The sequence below is a fragment of the Nicotiana tabacum genome, chromosome 13 (genome assembly GCF_000715075.1).
Source record: "Nicotiana tabacum cultivar K326 chromosome 13, ASM71507v2, whole genome shotgun sequence".
In the NCBI taxonomy this organism is placed as follows: Eukaryota; Viridiplantae; Streptophyta; class Magnoliopsida; order Solanales; family Solanaceae; genus Nicotiana; species Nicotiana tabacum.
In genome coordinates, this window is record NC_134092.1 from 108,245,612 (window position 1) to 108,263,846 (window position 18,235).

The following is an 18,235-nucleotide window of genomic DNA, read 5'->3' on the forward strand; positions in this document are numbered from 1 at the left end:
CACTTAGGTCTCATGAGTCTTGCGGATCGGTAGTGAGAGGTATGTACTTATCTGCGAGAGGCTGTAGGGCTGTTAGGAGCATTTCCCATGATTCCTTTATCGTGCGGATTGATTCCATTAAGGCTTGTGCCTTTATTTCCTTCCTACTCATTCTTATACGATGTTGAGCGCTCGTGTCAATTGGGAATCGAGGAGTTTCAGTGGTACTACAGGCGTGGAACATGATGTTTCTCCCTGTGCGTTCAAACAAGTTATTATCTTCTTCTTGCGAAAGGAGGTTCTGTCATTTCAGCTCAGAATCGGTAATTCCTTTGGTTTTGAGGCTATGCACGGTGTTGGGGTAATGGTAGGGTGCCTGCTTACGTGTCAAGCTAGTGAATGGCTCGGGAGGAGGATTTCTCAGTGCATGATTTAGAGATTCAGTATTTTATTTCCGGTAGGGGACAAACAATCGAACTACGAATGCTCAGGTTTAGGTCGATGGGGTAACGAGACTTGGTATTTTTTAGCGTGGTGGAATTTTCATCTGTGATGTTGTGACGTCGTCCTTGATGGAATGTGTTAAGTTTGCCGATGTTATGGTCTTGTTCAATTCGCCTTTGGGGCAGAGTATTGTGAATGGTGCCGGGGAAGCGGCTGTTAGGGGTCGCAGTGTGCTGTGGTTCAGAATCGAATTAGTGATCCTAATGTTGATTGCTCAAGGAAGACGATCTTCGGGGAGGTTTAAAGTTGGTGACGATCTATTAGTTCAAGTGCTACAGAGATAGATATTGATTTAAGGCAACAACTGGGCAGCGAAGTATGAGGAAGTACATGTGAGAGGTGTCTCGCGGTGGTTAAACCTTTAGAAGTTCAAGTGTGAGAAACATGAGTTGAGTAGTTGCTTAAAGGAGTGAGTTTGACCAAAGTAGGAGAGTGGGAGAGTGGCAGAGTAGCATATGCGTTCTGTGGTAGAATGACTATACGCCTTGAGAAAAGTTTAGAGTGATTTGGGATTTATGGTGGACAGTGACTGGGTCTACGAACTTAATTCGGAATATTGGCTATTATACGACGAAAGATTTGATGCGACAGAGAGGAGTTGCTTAATATGAAGCAGGATACAACATGACTTTGGATTGGAATTTATTGTCGCACCTTTAGTTGATGTCCATGAGGAGTGAACGAACTTGTACAACTGGTGAATGAGCACAGGCTCAGGATGGTTTATTGATTTCGTGGTAATTGTACTCGGTGCAGTGTGGTTGAAGGATGTCGGCATGGAATTTCCACAGATAGGATGTCTCATGTGAGCAAGTCAGCGGTTGCATGGTGTTGATGAAGCTTCTACGAAGAATTTTACTGGTTATCCGGTAAGAGGTCGAGCATGTAAATGTGGCTAGTGATTCAGAGTGTTCATGAAATGGTTAACAGGAGGATTTCGAGGAATTTGGCGGGTCGATTGTGCGAGGTCATGTCAATGAAGAAGAAGGAATCTTGGTAGATTCCAGGATTATGAAATCATAGCTTGAAGCTAAGTGGAGAGCCCCACCGTCTACGATTGGATTGCATGGTTGTGTACTTGTAATGTTTCTGGTTATCGGCATATTGGTGGGTTATTGTGACTAAGGAGAGAGAACATCAGTGGTGATCTGAGGCAAGGATTTGAGGAACGTGTGCTACAATTGGCCTTATCGATTCATGTTCAGGCTTTGGGAAGACTCAGGATTTATGCTTCGTGTAGATGTGATGTACAAGGAAGGTGATTCAGCCGGGTGTTTCTTTGAGAGGGCATTCACGTGCTAGCTGAGCCTTAGAGTTGATCATATTTGGGAACAAGTCAGAGTGGGTGACTCACAACAACGGTCTTAGTGGATTCAAAATTTAAGTGCGGTGCCTAAGGACTTCGAGTCTGTGGTATGGTTAAGTATCGAGCCTTTGCAGTGGATTATGAAAGAAGCTTGGAGTGTTCTATGTTATGTGTGGTCTACAGTGTAGCATTGGAGGAATGGGAGAAACTGCCTTCGGATTCGTAAAGGAATTATCGGAATGGGTGTACCAGTTGAAGATGCGAATGTGCGCACAAGGAGGGTATGAGTTAGTTCGCAGGTTTTGAGGCAACGTGGTCTCGTGAAATAGGGTCACTCAGGATGAGTGCGGGTTGGGTTTGTTATATTTTGAACGGAGCTATTATTATTCCGAAGGCATGGCCGGAGTAAATTGGAAGAAGTGAGGTCGGTTAGTAATGGTTGAATCAGCATGATTGAGGTAGTGATATGTTTCTTTAGCGTGAAGTTATACATGTAGTTTGTGGTTATACACTTCGGCTTGAGCACCACCACCACTTGGTTGATTTGGGAGGTATCTAATTCGAATGGCTTTATTGTGTAAATGGATCCCGAATGAGTTATGGCGGCTTAGATCATGACTTGAGGTTTGTATTTTCTGCGGTTTGAGAATTGAGTTACGTGTTGCAATAGTTCTCCTGAAACTAGTAAAGTGAAAGGTTTCTGTATGATGAAGATGTGTATCCTATTAGTGGTTAAGGATTTATGATGAAATTCTTGAGTTTTCACGTGTTGGTGAGATAGATGCGGTGAGTGGCATGAAATTTGAAAGTTGAGGATCAAGGTCGCAGTTCAATGTTGACAGGGAGGTCATGAGCTCGGACGAGCAGGGAAGTAAGCTAGTATTGTCTTTAGCATCACCTGAGATCGGTGTCCTGTGTGAGAGGCTTTGTGTATTGATTTGCGGATTTTCGATTTTGCTCTACAATATTAGTGTGGCCGGCGGTATGGATGTGCAGACTTGTTGCCTAGTACAGAAGGTCGTAGGAGCATATCCCACCGGGAGATTGTATAAGTGTGACATGTAGTCACTTGATTGATTAAAGATGGAAACCAAGTGTGGAGATTGTGGTATTATCGCTTATGTGGGAATTTGTGCCTGAAAGGCGCTCGGTTCATTTGGTTGTGGACTGTTGAAGGTTTCTCCGGGATTGGCGGTTATTTTTGCGTGTCAAGGGAAAGAGGGTTATTGTGGATCCTTGAAAGGTTATTAGTCTAGTGCTAAAAGATCAGAATTGGCTTGAGGTCCGTGGATGGACCTAAATGTGAATGTGAACTCTATATCAGGCCAGGTGTTTTCATTTCATCATAGCGTTGTTGCGGAGGAGTCTTCGGGCCTTGGATGCTATTTCTGTCGTTATCTATTCTATGTAATACCTTATTATGCCATGTGGGTTGTGAGACGGCTTGATTATTTGTACATGGGTTGTGATCCCGAGTAGCTTGCAGTGTTATATGAGCAGGATGGCTCTCGAGATACAAGTCATTTATTGCACCTTAGTTGTGCTTGAGTCTTATAGCGTATGATGCTACACGTCTCCCCATGATTTATATTATGCACTTGGCGTGCTTATGGTTGATATTCGGGCATTGCGTGAGTATGAGATTTACGGCACGATGGGTGTTTTCTTTAGATTATTATGTGTGGATCGGGTGGCACGCCGTAATGGTATCATGTGTGAATTGGGTTGCACACCGCAATAGCGTGATGTTGAGCACAGTGCCCTATATCTATTCTTATGTGTTTTATCCTGCATTTTCTCAGAAAGGTTCATGACATCTTTTCAGTTGTTAAATTAATTACACGGGTTGAGTAGTTCTTTCCATAGTTCATTTTTCCTTATGCATCATATTTGTGTTTGTAGCCTGTTGGCGCATTGTTGGCGTCATACGAGATCTTGGTCAGTGTTTGAGGTGGCTTATTACTTGTGTAGCTTATACTGTGTAAGACGAGACTATTGGACCTAAAATCAGTGCAATCAGATTCATATAGGGTATGTTAAAGAAAAAATATCACTATTCAGTTCAGAATGAGGTGATGGTCCTTGTCAGATTCGCATGGGGTGTACTATGGGCTACAAATTCGTAAAAGTTAAAGCTATTGGGGTCGGAGGATGTTACTATGGGATACCAACTTATGTGGTGCATGAGGTAATTTTAGCACAAGTGCACAATAATGTTTGGTACAGTGCGCAGTGATTGGTACGGTGTTCGTGTGTTAGAATTTGGTATTGTGGAGAATTGTGAATGTTGGAATTTGGTTCTTAAGATTGTTAGCTAAGTTAGCATGAAGGATCTTCAGTCGGGCTCGAGCTAATGTGCTCAACTGAGCTGTGGTGGCACGGGTAGGTGCACGAGGTGTTAAATAGTGATTTTGGACAACTCCGGAACAGTCCTTAGCACGTTCGAGGACGAATGTATGTTTAAGTGGTAGAGAATGTAATGACCCGACCCGTCATTTTGAGCCTTGGCGCGTCATTCGGCAGTTTGAGGCCTTGAGTAGTTTTGCTTCAGGTATTATGACTTGTACGTGTGGTCAGAATTGAAATTCGGGAAGTTCGGAGTTGATTTGGAAATAATATTCTCAATTCGGAAGCTTTAAGTTGGAGGAATTAACTAAGGTTAGATTTTTGAGTAAACGACCTTGGAATCAGGATTTGAATATTCCAATAGGATCGTATGATGATTTTAGACTTGGATGCATGTCCGGATCGGGTTTTGGATGACCCAGGAGCGTTCCGGCGCATATTGTGGAAGTTGGCATTTTGGAAGAATTTCATAAATTTGGGTTGAAATGCATTTCAATATTATCGATGCCCGTTTGGGATTCTGAGTCTGGAAATAGCTCTGTATGGTGATTCTGGTATTGGGAGCACGTCCGGAAGTGGATTCAGAGGTCCGTAGATCATTTTAGGGTCACTTGGCGAAAGTTAGAAATTTGAAGGTTTTTGAGATGTTTGACCGGAAGTGGACTTTTTGATATCGGGGTCGGATTCTGATTCCGGAAGTTGGCGTAGGTCCGTAACGTCGAACGTGACTTGTGTGCAAAATTTGAGGTCAATCAGACGTGATTTGATAGGTTTTGGCATCGAATATAGAAGTTTGAAGTTCTAAAGCTCATTAAGCTTGAATTGGAGTGCGATTCATGGTTTTAGTATTGTTGGATGTGATGTGAAGGCTCGACTAAGTTCGTAATGTATTTTGGGACGTGTTGGTATGATTGGTGAAGGTCCCGAGGACCTCGGGTGGAATTTGGATGGTTAACAGATTGAAATTCGACTTGGGGGATCTGCTGAAGTTGCTTTCATGACTGTTGCTGGTTTCCTTATACGCGATCGCGAGTGGAAGTCCGCGATCGCGTAGAGTTGTTTGGGGCGACTGTGGGTAGTTGTGCTATGCGAACACGACTGTGGTAACACGTTCGCGAAGAAGGAATGTGGGATGCCCTGATGCTACGCATTTGCTCATCGTGATCGCGTGAGGAGGAGTGCGATCGCGAAGTGTTGGGTTACAGAATGTTGCATTTGCATGGGCTTCTGTGCTATCGCGTAGAGAAAATGCGGAGGCAGTGTGCTTAGCTTTCGCGATCGCGAAAGCACTCTCTTTAACTGTTGTAGAAATTTGTACATTCTCTTGCATTAAATCTCAAAAATGTATATATATATATATATATATATATATATATATATATATATATATATATATATATTCTCTTTATTAATGTCCTCATTTCTTGTAGAGCGGGCCGAACGCCTCCGCAGTATAGATGCATCTATGGATCGCACTGCACATCCATCGCCAGTGTACACGACACTCTGGATCGGGCCGTACGACCTTGGCAGAAATCATGCCTAATAATAATAATTACACGATACCTTGATATTTTAATTGCTGCTTGTAAAGTTAATTGATAAATTGGAAATTATTGAAATGTAAGGAATCAATTATTTCTGCTTGTTAAGAAAATTATTGTTGTTCATCAAAAAATCATGTTTAATTCAATATATTCTATTGTAATATTATTGACCCATAGTGAGTGTCAAAGTCGACCTCTCGTCACTACTTCGAGATTAGGCTTGATACTTACTGGGTACACATTATTTACGTACTCATGCTACACTTGCTGCATATTTTTGTGCAGGTACAGATATGTCTAGCGGCCTTGTGGGCGCAGTGGTATGGTTAAAATATGGGGACTTAGGTGAGCTGCATTCTATATTACGATCCGCACCCAACAGAGTCTCCTTCAGAGTTATTTATATTTTCCTGTCTAACCTTTATTCCGGATAGATGCTGTATTTTATTTTACGCTCTAGTTAATGCTCATGCACTTGTGACACCGGGTTTTGGGAGTGGTTATGGGTTGTTTAGTAATATTAGTTGCAAAAATATTTATCACTTACTCTATGAGTTCTATCTTTACTATTTAATTGAAGAAAATTTTGATTCAAAAATAGTAAATTGAGTAATTAAATTAATTAGTGAAGGTTGGCTGGCCTGACAGCGGTGTTAGGAACCATCACAACCTTTAATGGATTTTGGGTCGTGACAATTGGAGGCTACAAGACACAGGATTTCATCATCTTTCTGTCAATTCAATACGGGAGTTTGGATTGTAACGTTAGATTGATGTTTTCTTACTCTTTAATTATTTGTGATGGCTTCCTCAATGATTATGGAGTAGTTTCCTTTAGGGTTTGATGGATATGATGTTTTGATTGATATTTGTGGATTTTAACTCTAGTTCTTTGCTTGAATTCGTTTATGGAGCTTTGAATTGTTGCAATTTTTTTCATCGATTTATTTAATCGAAAGAGGAATATGTTGGTGATTATCTTTGTATTATTTTGTTTGGTTTAATTCAGTGATTCTCTTAAGTAATTGAAAGAGATTGTTGAATTAATGATTAAATCAAGTTAGGAGAATATTCGAGAGACATTTTCCTGAAGACTAATCCATTAACGCATGCTTGTATATTTTCACATTGCTTATATTAGTTCACCTCGTAGAGTGAAGATTTAATCGAGAGAGGAGTCTTGACTACACGTTTGAACTAATCATTGAGTGAATTCGTGAGAATCATTAGAACATTAGAGTGAATTAAACTAGAGTTAGATCCTAAATAGCTATCTTGCACCTATCCTGTCATGACCCTTATTTCTCACATTTATAAGAAACTGACTTTGCTAACCTCTAGTTCTTTGCAGTCAATTGGCAATTTCTTTACTTTAGTAGTTAATCGTAGTTCGTAATCATTCCAATCAAGTTTTGATCATCCTGAATAGCAGCTAAATCCAATACATGTGGAGACGATAATTAAACTATACTATCTTTGGCTAGCGAGCATCAATTTCGTGTTGTGTTTTGCGCTCGTCAAGTTTTGGCGCCGTTGCCGGGGATTGGCAATCAATAGTGTTCAAATTAATTTTTGGTGCTAATTCAGGAACCAATTTTATTTTATTCTTCACGATTTTTCTCTTCCATGTGCAGGCAGCATGTTAAGCTCTTAGGTGTATGACTCGATCTTCTTCTAAGGAAGTAAATCCATATGATCTGAAGGTGGAAAGCGTCTGTGACACTTGAGGAAAGAGAAAGAACTCACCGGAAAATTCTTGGGGAATTCTTCAACCCAAGAGAACATGGCTAAGAACAGTGAAGAGATAGTTGATTTAGCTTCATGAGAAGCAGCCCAACAGGAAGCAGCCGCACGGGCAGCTGCTGAAGCAGCTCTCAGAGCTGATGAAATGATGGACGGGAACAGTGGATGAAGATTCAACCTAAACCGACCTCTGGTTAAAGATGAATTTGAAAACAATGTGCCCAGGCCTGGATGAATTTGAAAATGAGAGGATCACCAGGCCTTGGCCGGTCACTATATGAAGATGCAAATCAATGGCTTGTAGAGGATTACGAGAGAAGGAAAAAGGTTGGGGTACATCAAGTGGATTCTAACACATCAGTGCAAGCCTAGCTAGACACCATGGCCGGAGAGATAAGAAAGTTAACCTTAGCCAAGGTCCAGAGCCAGTCATCCTCGACTTGTGATTTTTGTGGAATGGGTCATCTAACGCATGAGTGTCATGCCTCAATTGCTGATAAAGTTGTAAATGTTGTGGGAAGTATTGACAGAGGCAACTACCAGAGTGGTAATAATTTTAACTCTTTGGTGCAGAGGCACCCAGGTTTCTCTTTGAGTTCACCAAGTGGCAGTGCAAACACATGGAAGCAAAATAACTCTAGACCCCAGGGGCAGGGAGCTACGGGTTTTCAAAATCAGCAGAGGTAAGAATATCATCGTCCACAGTCTAATCAGTCTAACATGGAAGAGGGTTTCAGAAACTCTCCCTGCTGATACTGAAAGAAATCCAAAAGAGACAATAAATGTAGTGTCTTTGAAGAGTGGACACGTATTGGAGGATCCCAGGGCAAAACAAAAGGATGAGCCGATTGAAAGACAGGTGGAGATTGTGGAGAAGCAGAAAAATGAAAACATTCAAGAAGGTACAGGAATGGTGGATGATGGTCTGAAGAAGAAGGGGAAGACTAGAGCTCAAAAGAATCAGAAAGATGAGAATGCAATAAATGAGGAGACAGAAGAAAGTAAATATATGCATGCTCTACGTTTCCCGCAAAAATAGAGAAGAGAGAAGCTGGACAAACAATTCAGGTGCTTTCTAGAAGTGCTCAAGCAGGTGCATGTGAATATACCTTTCACAGAGGTGCTATCATAGATGTTAGCTTATGCTAAATATTTGAAGGAGATATTTTCCAAAAAGCGGAAAATGAAAGAGACATCGGTGAAAGTTCGAGGGGGGGAGGGGTGAATTGAATTTTCTGTTTCTTTTTTGAGGTAGTCGACTAACTTGCATTCTAGTCGACTGGGTTTTTCAAAACTAAATATAGGAAAATAAATTGCAAAAATTAAATGACACAAAATATTTTTATACTGGTTTGGATTCACAGCAAATCCTACGTCCAATTCCCTTGGGTTGCAAAGGTGTTCTCTTTCAAGTATGAAGAGGCTTAGTACAAATGAGTTGATGTTGTTATACACCAGCAGCTTTGTCACTTTGTTCTTCTCTCTATGAATGATACAATGCCTCACCAGTGCTCTTTTCTCTCTCTCTTCTCTTATTAGTTACACAGAAAATCTATAGCAGACTACAGTGCTTGTTTAAAGTAGAACAAAGAGATTGAAATTGGTTCGATCAAAGTATATCCTTCCTTGGCATCTTCTATAGAATATATATGGCGAGTTGGTCTCAATTCTTCATGGCGTGATAGTGTAGTGATTGAACGGCAACCCCAGGGAGTTGATTCTCAGAATCAATCAAGATAATTTTCTTCCAGAAATAGACTGGACTTTTCCTTTCGTTTCTTCCTTGATTTCCTTTTCCTTGCAAGCCGTTGAGATGAATATTCTCTGAAGATCTTTTATGTAGGTGATTGATCTTCTATACTGATTGATTGATCTTCTTATGCTGATTGATTGATGCCTTTCATAAATGGTTGAATCGAATATACGATTTCCTCAGAACACGCGGTCACAACAATTGTACTCCTTGATTTTTGCCTTTGGATCATGACTTGCACGTTTGACTCCTTGATTCTTGCTTTCGGATCTTCTACTAGAATCTTTCTAATTCTTGTGACATCCATCTTTGGACTTGGTTTCCTGTAAGTAGAATCAAGTTATTGTCTATCATTAAAATCTATATCTAACAATCTCCCCTTTTTTGATGATGAAAAAAAAACATAATTCATTTTACCCTTGTTTATAGACTCCTGCTCTAGTCGGCTCCCCCTCACCTTGTTGTGAGGTACATTGAGTACTTGGAGTCGACTCCCCCTTATTCAGATGCTCCCTCTCCAGATGCCCAGTAGTTTACTTCACTCAGTCGCCTAAGCCATATCCTGAAAGTTAGTGTATGCTTAATTACAGTCACCCATAGAGTATAAAAAAAAACATGCAAAAGAAAATTATCTAGAGAGACCAAAAGAAATTGTCTAAATAGCCAACCCATATTAATGACAGAGGAAATAGGTAAGGGTCTTGCAGATAGCTTCTTTAAGGCGATCAAAACTAGCGTTCATTGTAACTGAGACTCCATCCACTCGATCATGCACTTCCTTCAATACTTTCATTGCCTTTTCTGCGGTTTTCAACACTATGACTCTTAACTTGAACACGTCAGATCCTGTTTCCTTTGCAACTGCATAGATATCTCCAACTGAGGTCTGAGTGACCAGTAGTAGTTCTTGGACAAGAATCAGCTTGTCATCAAGTGCAGTTATCTTTTCACGTAACTCTAGATTATTGGTGGCAGTCTGAGAGGTGTCAACCTTTACCTTGGAACTGGAGGGGATCACTTTGGCTTCAACTTCCTGCTTCTTTTCCCAAGTACCATCCACAACAACATATCACATACTGACAAATGCCCTATTGTTATAGCACTTGGAAACAAATATATAGGGGTAGTTTGAGAGAGGAATATTGAAGGCCTCGGGTAGGTGAGTAATGACCATCCCATAGGGTAGGCTTGAGGGATCTTCACCACATTCAATCATGAAATTTATTACACAAAAGGACAGTTTCACCTTGTGCTTGGTGGGAAGACAATAGACCAAAAAAGGTGTCCCTTTGAGATAGAATGGTGTAGGAACCAATTCTGGGAAGAATGGTGGTGGCAACAATGTGGGCAAGAATACGGGCTTCAAAATTGATGTCACTGGGTCCTAATTGGTTTGGCATGGGATCAGATAGGGAATCAGCAAGACATTGTTTAGATTGTTTAAACGACACTTCAAATCATTAGGCCAATAGTTTTTAAACAAGGGCAGAATAACCAGAACGTTTACACTTAAACAAAGAATCAAAAGTAGAACAATCTAGAATAATACGCTGACCTAGCACGAGTGACTCAATTTTATCAGATTTCTGGGAACGAAGATTTGCATAGAACATATGAACCAGATCTTTATAGACCTTTGGAAGAGTTAGGGCAAAGAAGTTTTCCCAACCATGAAAAGTGAAGAAATCTTTTACCTTGCAATTTAGGGCTTCCATCTCTTCCAAGTTGATGATCCTTCCATGATCAATTGACTTACCTTTGAAGGAGACAAACTTATCTCTATTAGGAGAATCCCAATAGTTTAGTTCGGACTCCAGTGCACTATCCAGGTCTATCTTCACCTTCTTTGAGGTGAACTCTTCTGCTCCTTCTTCCATGGGTCGCTTCCCAAGTGCCTTTTCTGTTTGAGCATCGTCGGAGAAGAAGTCTTGAGAAGACGAGAAACCCTCAGAGTGGTCAGAGCCAATAGTGACTGGTTCTGATTGTTGGGAAGGGGGTTTCGCTTTGGACCAGGTGATTTTGTGAGTGGAGGCAGAGGGATGTTTTTGAAGCTTTAGCCATTTGGAAGGATGAGTGATGGGTGTATACAGAGAACTTCAGAAGGGAGGCGGACTTATAGAGATACAAAGAGGAGTGAAGCGACGTGACTAAATCGACATGACTGACGTGGCAGAGAAAGGCAATAGACGTAACTGATTGATTCAGTTTCCATCTCGGTAAAACAAAAATGTGAAAGAAGTGCTAAAAATAGAGGCGCATAATAAATGCAACAGGTAGTAATAATGAAATAACATAGTACAAAAGATTTTTTACCAAATATTATTTTGACACACAATCTTTGGAGTAAAAAAAATCAAAGACTTATTTTGAAAAGGTAATAATTCTAAGTAAATCCCTAAGGGTTTAAAACCTGTCCTCTAGAAAAGGCTTAGTAAAAATATCAGCTAATTGATTTTCCTTGTTAACAAACGATAATTCAATGTCACCCTTAAGAACATGGTCTCTATTGAAATAATGCTTGATATCTATATGCTTTGCTCTAGAATAATGCACAGGATTTTTCGAAAGACATATAACACTAGAATTGTCGCAAAAAATTTTAACAGGCTTAAACGAAAGATCATAATCACTGAATTGATGAGTCATCCAAAGTAGTTGAGCACATCATGTCCAATGGCAATGTAATCGTCTTCAGTTGTAGACAGTGCAACTGGTCCATGTTTCTTACTGTTCCATGAAACAAATGATTTGCCAAGTAGTTGACAAGTTCCACTTGTGCTTTTCCTGTCATCTTTATCACCGGCAAGATCTGCATCTGTAAAACCTTCAAGCTTAAAATTATTAAGGCGTGGAACCCATAATCCATGTGAAGTAGTTCCAATTAGATATCTAATAATTCGCTTCACAGCAATTAAGTGTGACTCCTTAGGAGCTTCTTGGAACCTAGCACATCTGCATTCACTAAACATTATGTCAGGATGACTAGCAGTTAAATAAAGCAGAGATCCAATCATTCCACGATATTTTGATTCATTTACTGATTTTCCTTATTCATCTTTGTCAAGAGATGTAGTTGGACTCATGGGAGTCCCAATTGCCTTGGCATTGCTCATTCCAAATTTTTGTATTAGCTCCTTTGTGTACTTTATCTGAAATATAAAGATCCCTTCATCTGATTGATGAATTTGAAGTCCAAGGAAGAAATCCAATTCTCCCATCATGCTTATTTCAAACTCACTTTTCGGGGAATTCCTTACATAAGATAGGGTTACAATTCCAAAAATAATATCATCAACATAGATTTGAATAATGAGATTTCCTGAAGATGACCTTTTGATAAAAAGAGTAGTGTCAATCTTACCTCTCAAAAATCCATGGCTAACCAAAAAAGAGCTTAGTCTTTGATACCAAGCTCTAGGTGCTTGTTTTAGCCCATAGAGAGCCTTAGTCAACTTAAACACGTGATAAGGAAATTGTGAATTATCAAAATCAGGAGGTTGTTTAACATAAACCTCCTCATCAATGAAGCCATTTAAAAAAGCACTTTTAACATCCATTTGAAATAGTTTAAAACCTTTAAAAGAGGCATATGCTAATAAGATACGAATTGATTCTAACCGTGCTACCGGAGCGAAGGTTTCATCATAGTCGACTCCTTCTGGTTGAGAGTAACCCTGAGTGACTAGCCTTGGTTTGTTCAAGATATCTTTACCTTTTTCATTCAGTTTGTTCCTGAATACCCATTTTGGTTCTATGATTGTTGCGTTTGCTGGTTTGGGTACCAATGTCCAAACTTGATTTTTATCAAACTGATCCAATTTTTCTTGCATAGCCTGTACCCAACTTGAGTCTTTCAAAGCTTTGTCAATTTTATTTGGCTCTATTTGAGATATGAGTGCGATGTTAGCCTTTTTCTTTAAAGCTCCTCTTGTTTTCATCCCATCAGTTGGATTTCTATTGATGAACTTCTGAGGATATTCTGGTTCGCTTCTCCATTCGTTTGGTACTGCTTCAGTACGTTGATTAGTTAACTCATTCTGAGGTTGATCATGCTCACTGATGTCTTCATTAGTCGACTGTGGGGTTTCAATCGTATTGTCAGCAGTTTCTTTTGAAATCTTTTGTTCACTAATCTTTGGTTGATTTTGACTGATCTCTTCATCACCTACAAAAAATCTCCTTTCTCGGCCATAGAGTTATTATCAAAAATAACATGGACTGATTCTTCTACGCATAAGGTATACTTATTATAGATTCTAAAAGATCTACTGTTGTTCGAGTAGTCAAGAAATATACCTTCATCACTCATTGTGTCAAACTTACCAAGATTATCCTTGCCGTTATTGTGGACAAAGCATTTGCTTCTAAAGGGGTGAAAGTATCCAATGTTGGGTTTCTTACCTTTTCATAATTCATATGGAGTCTTCTTCTAAATAGGTCAAATTAAGCACTTGTTGAGAATGTGACAAACTGTGCAAACTGCTTCGGCCGAGAAGTGATTTGGAAGGGAGTGTTCTAGTATCATGGTTCTTGTTATAACCTGCAGAGTTTTGTTTTTACATTCAACCACTCTATTTTGATGTGGTGACCTTGGTGCTTAGAAATTATGAGTGTATCTTTGACCATTGCAAAATTCTTCAAAAGCTCTGCTTTCAAATTCTCCTCCATGATCACTTTGAATGGTTGCGATAAGATGCCCCTTTTCTCGTTCAATTCTTTTACAGAAAATCTTTAAGTTTTTCAATGCTTCATCTTTATGATATAAGAAAATCACCCATAAAAAGTGTGAGTTGTCATCAACAATAACAAAAACATATCATTTACCTCCAATACTGGCAGTTCTAGTAGGTCCAAAAAGGTCCATGTGAAGCAATTATAAAGGCTTGGTAGTAGATGCAATCTCCTTGGATTTGAAAGAGTTTCTAGTTTGTTTACCAATTTGACATGCATCACATACATGATTTCTAGAAAAATTGAGCTTGGGAAGACCAATAACTAAATCATTCTTGGAGAGTTTTTAGATTAGATGCATGCTTGAATGACCAAATTTTTTATGCCAGAGCCATGGATCATCAGATATGGATGCTAAACAAATATGGCTATGTAGATTTTCAATGCCATCAAGAATGTAGTTGTTTTTATACCATTAAGTTGCATTTTCAATTCCTAAACTTCATCTAGAAGTACATCTATTTTGATTTCACAGACTTCAAGCTTAAGTTCCCAGTCCTTCTTTTCCCTATTGAGTCTCCTTAATTCATTCAACATGTTTTGAGACTCCTTTAGGGTAAGGTCAAGAATGTCCTACAATTCATTACATCTATCACAACTATAGGATCTTACCTCGCTTGTTTCACCTCGTTCCATGAAACAGTTTTCAGTATCTTCTTTGCATTCATCGTCTGATACATCTTCATCAGTTCAGCAACCAGATTATATGTTCATGTCATTTTCAAAGATGGTCATGACACACAAATTCGCTATTTCTTCGTGTTCTGAACTATCTTCATTACTCCAACTTTCGAAGGATTTATTTTTATTGAACCCTCTAGAGACTTTTCTTTTAAGATCTGGGCATTCAGCATGAACATGCCCATACCTTCCACACTCATAACATTTCCTGTCATTCTTGTCTTGTTCATTATATTGCCTGATTCGTCTAGATGTCATCCTTCCCCTTCTTGTGTTTCTATATCTTCTTATCAATCCATCCATGTTTCTTGATATCATGGCAATTTCTTCTTCAAGAGCTACTCGATCGTCATCAATATCATTTTCAGGTCCTTCAGTTGTAGTTTTGAAGGCAATTGTTTTCTTGTTTTCTTCCTGCTTATTTTCTTGAGATGGGTTTTCTCGAATGCTATAAGATCTCCTCGTATTTCATCATATGAAAGTTTGTTTAGATCTTGAGATTCGAGTGTAACTACTTTTGTCTGTCAAGTGGTAGGTAAACTTCTCAGAATTTTTCGAACTTGAACATCACTTGAGTAGGGCTTACCAAAGCCTTTCAGATTGCCAATGATTTTGCTGAATCTTGCAAATATTTCTTCAATGGATTCTCCTTCTCTCATCTGGAAGAGTTCATAATCATGAACCAACATGTTTATCCGAGTTTCTTTCACTTTGCTGGTTCCTTCATAAGTAATTTCCAGTTTGTCCCACTTTTCTTTGGCTCTATCACAACTTGAAATTTTCTCATACTCTTCTCCACTTATAGCATTATAAAGAAAGTTTTGTGCCTTAGTATTAACCTGAACGACATCCATTTGCTCGTATGTATATTCATCTATATCTTCAGTATCAGCGGGTGGTTGAGCTGCTGCTGGTAGCCGATAGTTTCCCTTTTTGATAATGCGCCATACTTTGACATAATAGGATTTTGCATAAATTTTCATTCGCAGTTTCCAGTGAGAAAAGTGTTTTCCATTGAAATATGGTGGTCTGACTTGCGACGTTCCTTCTTGAAAGAGTCCTCTAATAGTTACTTGATTTTCCATGATATTTTCTCACAAACTGTTAAGCAAAAGTGTGAGACCTGCTCTGATACCAATTAAAAGTGCAAGAGGGGGAGGGGGTGAATTGAAAATTTTCTCTTCTTTTTTGAGGTAGTCAACTAACTTGCATTCTAGTCGACTGGGGTTTTCAAAATTGAATATTGGAAAATAAATTATAGAAAGTAAATGACACATAATGTTTTTATATTGGTTCATATTCAGAGTGAATCCTACGTCCAGTTCCCTTGGTTTGCAGGGTGTTCTCTTTCAAGTATGAAGTGGCTTAGTACTGATGAGTTGATGTTGTTATACACCAACAACTTTTTGTCACTTTGTGCTTCTCTCTATGATCGATACAATGCCTCACCATTGTTCTTTTCTCTCTTTCTTCTCTTCCTAGTGACACAAGAAATCTATAGCAGACTAAAGTGCTTGTTTGAAGTAGAATAAATAGATTGAAATTGGTTCGACCAAAGTATGTCCTTCCTTGGAATCTTTTGTAGAATATATATGGAGAGTTGGTTTCCATTCTTCACAGCGTGATATTGTACTGATTGAACGGCAATCCAAAGGAGTTGATTCTCATAATCAATCAAGATGATTTTCTTCCATAAATAGACTGGACTGTTATTTTCGTTACTTCCTTCATTTCATTTTCCTTGCAAGCCATTGAGATGAATATTCTCTGAAGATCTTTTATGTAGATGATTGATCTTCTATACTGATTGATTGATCTTCTTATACTGATTGATTGATGCCTTCCGTAAATAGTTGAATCGAATATCCGATTTCCTCAAAACACACGGTCACAACAATTGTACTCCTTTATTCTTGCCTTTGGATCCTGACTTACATGTTTGACTTCTTGATTCTTGCTTTCAGATCTTCTACTAGAATCTTTCCAATTCTTGTGAAATCCTTAGTTGGAATTGTTTTCCTGCAAGTAGAATTAAGTTATTATTTATCATTAAAATCTATATCTAACAATTGGTTGTCAAGTCACAGAGAAATGTAGTTCCATTCTGTAAAATAAACTCCCTCAAAAGTGTGGAGATCTAGGGAGTTTTACTATACCTTGCTCTTTAGGAAGTACTAAATTTGAAAAATCTTTGTGTGATTCAGGTGCGTCTATTAATCATATGCCTTTGTCTATTTTTAGGAAATTAGAGGGAGAGATTGGAGAAATCAGGTCGATACCTATGTCCGTGTAGCTGGCGGATCAGACCATAATCATACATAAAGGAATAATGGAAGATGTGCTAGTTCGGGTGGACAAATTTGTGTTCCCTGTGGACTTCATTGTGGTGAACATGGAGGAGAATAGGGAGGTCCATCTGATTTTAGGGAGACCCTTCTTGGCTACTGACAGAGCAATTCTCGACATTCAAGAAAGGCAGCTCATGCTCAGAGTAGGGGAAGAAAGGGTGATCTTCAAGATAAAAGGAGCAATGAGGGCCCTAAAGGAGCAAAATGGAGAGAATAAAACTGATAAGTGTGGGGTGTACCCAAAGAAGGCCGAAAAGAAGCTCTCAGCATGGATGTGTGCACTGGGTCGGGCGTGCAAAGGAGATCGTGACTTCGATTCAGATCCCGACTAGATGAATCAGGGAAGTTTTCTTTACCTCTTGCTTTTTATTTGTGTGTCATGGGAACATGCCACAATTTAAAGTGTGGGGTGGGGAGTTGTAAATATGTACATGAGTGCTTGCCTTCTTTGTTTTGAATTTTGTTTTTTACTTTTCCCGACGATGAATTTCCTCGGCTGTCTTTTTGAGGGATCAAAGTCGAAGAAAAAATATATATTTTGTTTTTCTTAGGTAGTGTAACAATTCCCTCTTAGTTTTGCTTTGTGCCACAGTTCTTTTCTAAGGGTTTTGCTTGAATCGGGTGTAGTTAGTTTTTTTGTTAGGAATAGAGAAGTCTTGTGCTATGGTATTAAATAGAGATGACTTTTCTTGACTTTGTTGTGACTTGAGAGTAGTGAGTGCCTTAGTCGTGATGCCTAGGCTCAGTTCTTGACTCTTGGATAAATGCCTGAAATTGTTTGATTTTGATGTTGCTTAACTGCTTTGATTAGAGAGTCGGGAAAGATCCGATCCTAAATAAGTTATGTGCCAATGTGTGTGTGTGAGAGGATTTTGTTGATATTCTATGCATGTCAGTTGATGTATAGAACTTGCACTGTGTGTTTACATAGCAAAATAATAGTCTTGTTTAGTCCAAGATGTGATAGAGGCGTTTCTTTGTTGAGCCAGATATATGCCTCTACCCACCTAATTAATGTGTATCTTAGTTAGCCCCTTTAAGCCTGTAATCCTATTTCTTGGCAACCACAATACAAGCCTGATCCCTTTGTTTTAATTGATTATGTGTGTGAACCTTTTTACCTCTCACGAGCACTTGAAATATTTATGAGCTTGTTAAAAGCTAAGTGGAGGTATGGTTGGATTTTTGAGTGGAACTATAGAAAAGGAAAAAGGTGCATTGTATGAAAAATATTGTGAGAGCCACTTGCAAAAAATTAGAAAAAAGAAAACAAGAGAAAAGAAATTCAGAACTTAGA

The 18,235-nt window shown here is 39.1% G+C and overlaps 1 protein-coding gene across 1 annotated transcript; it reads right to left on the reverse strand.

Moving 5' to 3' along the window:
* Window positions 1-11,820: 11,820 nt before the first annotated feature.
* Window positions 11,821-12,192, reverse strand: LOC142168294 (secreted RxLR effector protein 161-like). Its single transcript, XM_075228956.1, has one exon. It carries the CDS (start codon window positions 12,190-12,192, stop codon window positions 11,821-11,823), a length of 372 nt encoding a protein of 123 aa, XP_075085057.1.
* Window positions 12,193-18,235: the final 6,043 nt, after the last annotated feature.